The following is a 1,617-nucleotide window of genomic DNA, read 5'->3' on the forward strand; positions in this document are numbered from 1 at the left end:
GCCCGGGCATCTGCAGTCGGGCGCGGGCACAGCCACCACCTAGACCGCTGCGAGTGCACAGGCTGGCGGTTGGGGCAGGGTGGGGTTGGGGGTGCTTGCCTGGCAGACACCTGGCACAGACCTGTGGGCATCAGGAAGGGGCGAGGGCGGCAGAGGGGCTTCCGGAAGCGGTGATGAAGTTTCGCGGGGACAATTTGACCTTTAAAGCTATGTTCGAGTCCCTCACTCTCACTGCCTTTGACTTGAGAGCCGCCCCACAGGAGTTCCTGAGATTGTACCAGGAGTAGAAAGCCCAGGCTTTTTCCCGCGGAGCGGCTGGTGGCTTCGAACTGCTGACCTTGGGGATCGCAATCCAACCACTTTGTCACCAGGGCTCCTTTGGAAGTAAGTGCCTGGGAGAAACATTTTCCCGGTCCGGCAGGGGCCGCGAGGACCCCTTCCCGCTCGCTGCAGTGCCCTCCGGGCCCGCTAGAGGGCAGGCGCTCCTGGCTCTCTGGAGGTGCCAGGCGGCAACTGCCAGGCCGGCGGAGAGGCTGGCCGATTGCAGCCGTCCGGGGATGCCGCCATTGCCCCAGACTGGACCTTGCAGGCTTCGTCTGGGTGCCTGGCCATGGCTGGCAGAGCGCAGGCGCAGGTGCCCGGGGGTGCGTGTGTTTGTTCCGTGGGCGGACGAAAGAGGACGGAAGCACTCACAGGTCGGTGGGGATGGGGTACCGGTCCCACTCTTTCACGGGCAGCACGAAGTAGGGGACGCGGGGCACTGTGCCAGTCTTGTCGTGAATGTGCTCCCGATGCTGCTGCGCTGACTGCACCTCGGCCAAGGAAGCGGGGCGGGAGGTTAGTGTGCAGGAACCACCGGCGCCGGCTGTCTGATGAACCGCTCACCTCTCTCAGCCGGGTCCTCGCCCAGCAGGGATAACACCCCACACCACCCCGGCTGCCTGAGCACCCTGCGGGCACAGTGGTTCAGCTTTGGGCTGCTAACTTTACGGGTCAGCAGTTCCAAACAGCCGGAAGCTCTGCGGGGACAAAGACGGGGCTTTTCCATGCCCTTAAAGACTTGCAGTCTTGGAACCCCCCAGGGGGCAGCTCTGCCAGGTCCTAGAGGGTCGCTATGAGTCCGCATTGGCTAGACGGCAGTGAGTTTGGGTCTGAGTGTTGGTTACCCTCGCTCAGCTATGCACCGACGCTGCAGGTGGCAGCAGCTGAGATATGCTCATGGGCCCCTCCATCTGGCAGCACCTTCCTGGTCCTCTCTCCGCACTGGGGACTTCTCTGACCTGGGCACCAGGCGGTGCTCGGCTCTTGGGATACAGCTTGGGGTGGGGGTGGGGGTGTAAAGTGTTCAGGAATCCGGCAGATAGACCATATTTGCAGACTGCCCAGAGAGTACCCCACCTTCTCCATGGACCCCACCTGGCATCACTGAATCTGCTGGGACGCACGGGAACTGGGCCGAGGGAGCCAGAGAAACAGAAGAATAAGGGGAGCGAGACAGGTCCTCCACAGCGCTGGCTCAGGGCCCTCTCACAGAGAGGTTGCGGTCAGCTGGGTGCCCAGTCCACAGGGAGAAATACACCGGAGAGTAGGCATTTATGGGGGCTTAGGCTGGGGGCT

The 1,617-nt window shown here is 63.0% G+C and overlaps 1 protein-coding gene across 1 annotated transcript in view; it reads right to left on the minus strand.

The window, feature by feature from the left end:
• The window catches only part of FAM166C (family with sequence similarity 166 member C), a 19,205-nt gene that overhangs the window by 2,117 nt on the left and 15,471 nt on the right, over positions 1 to 1,617 (minus strand). Inside the window, exon 3 of the mRNA XM_004696419.2 lies at positions 694 to 812. Coding sequence (XP_004696476.1) covers positions 694 to 812 — 119 coding nt within the window. The remainder of the gene's footprint in view (positions 1 to 693; positions 813 to 1,617) is intronic.

The sequence above is a fragment of the Echinops telfairi genome, unplaced genomic scaffold, assembly GCF_000313985.2.
Source record: "Echinops telfairi isolate 266 unplaced genomic scaffold, ASM31398v2 ScPeMD7_9;HRSCAF=40, whole genome shotgun sequence".
In the NCBI taxonomy this organism is placed as follows: Eukaryota; Metazoa; Chordata; class Mammalia; order Afrosoricida; family Tenrecidae; genus Echinops; species Echinops telfairi.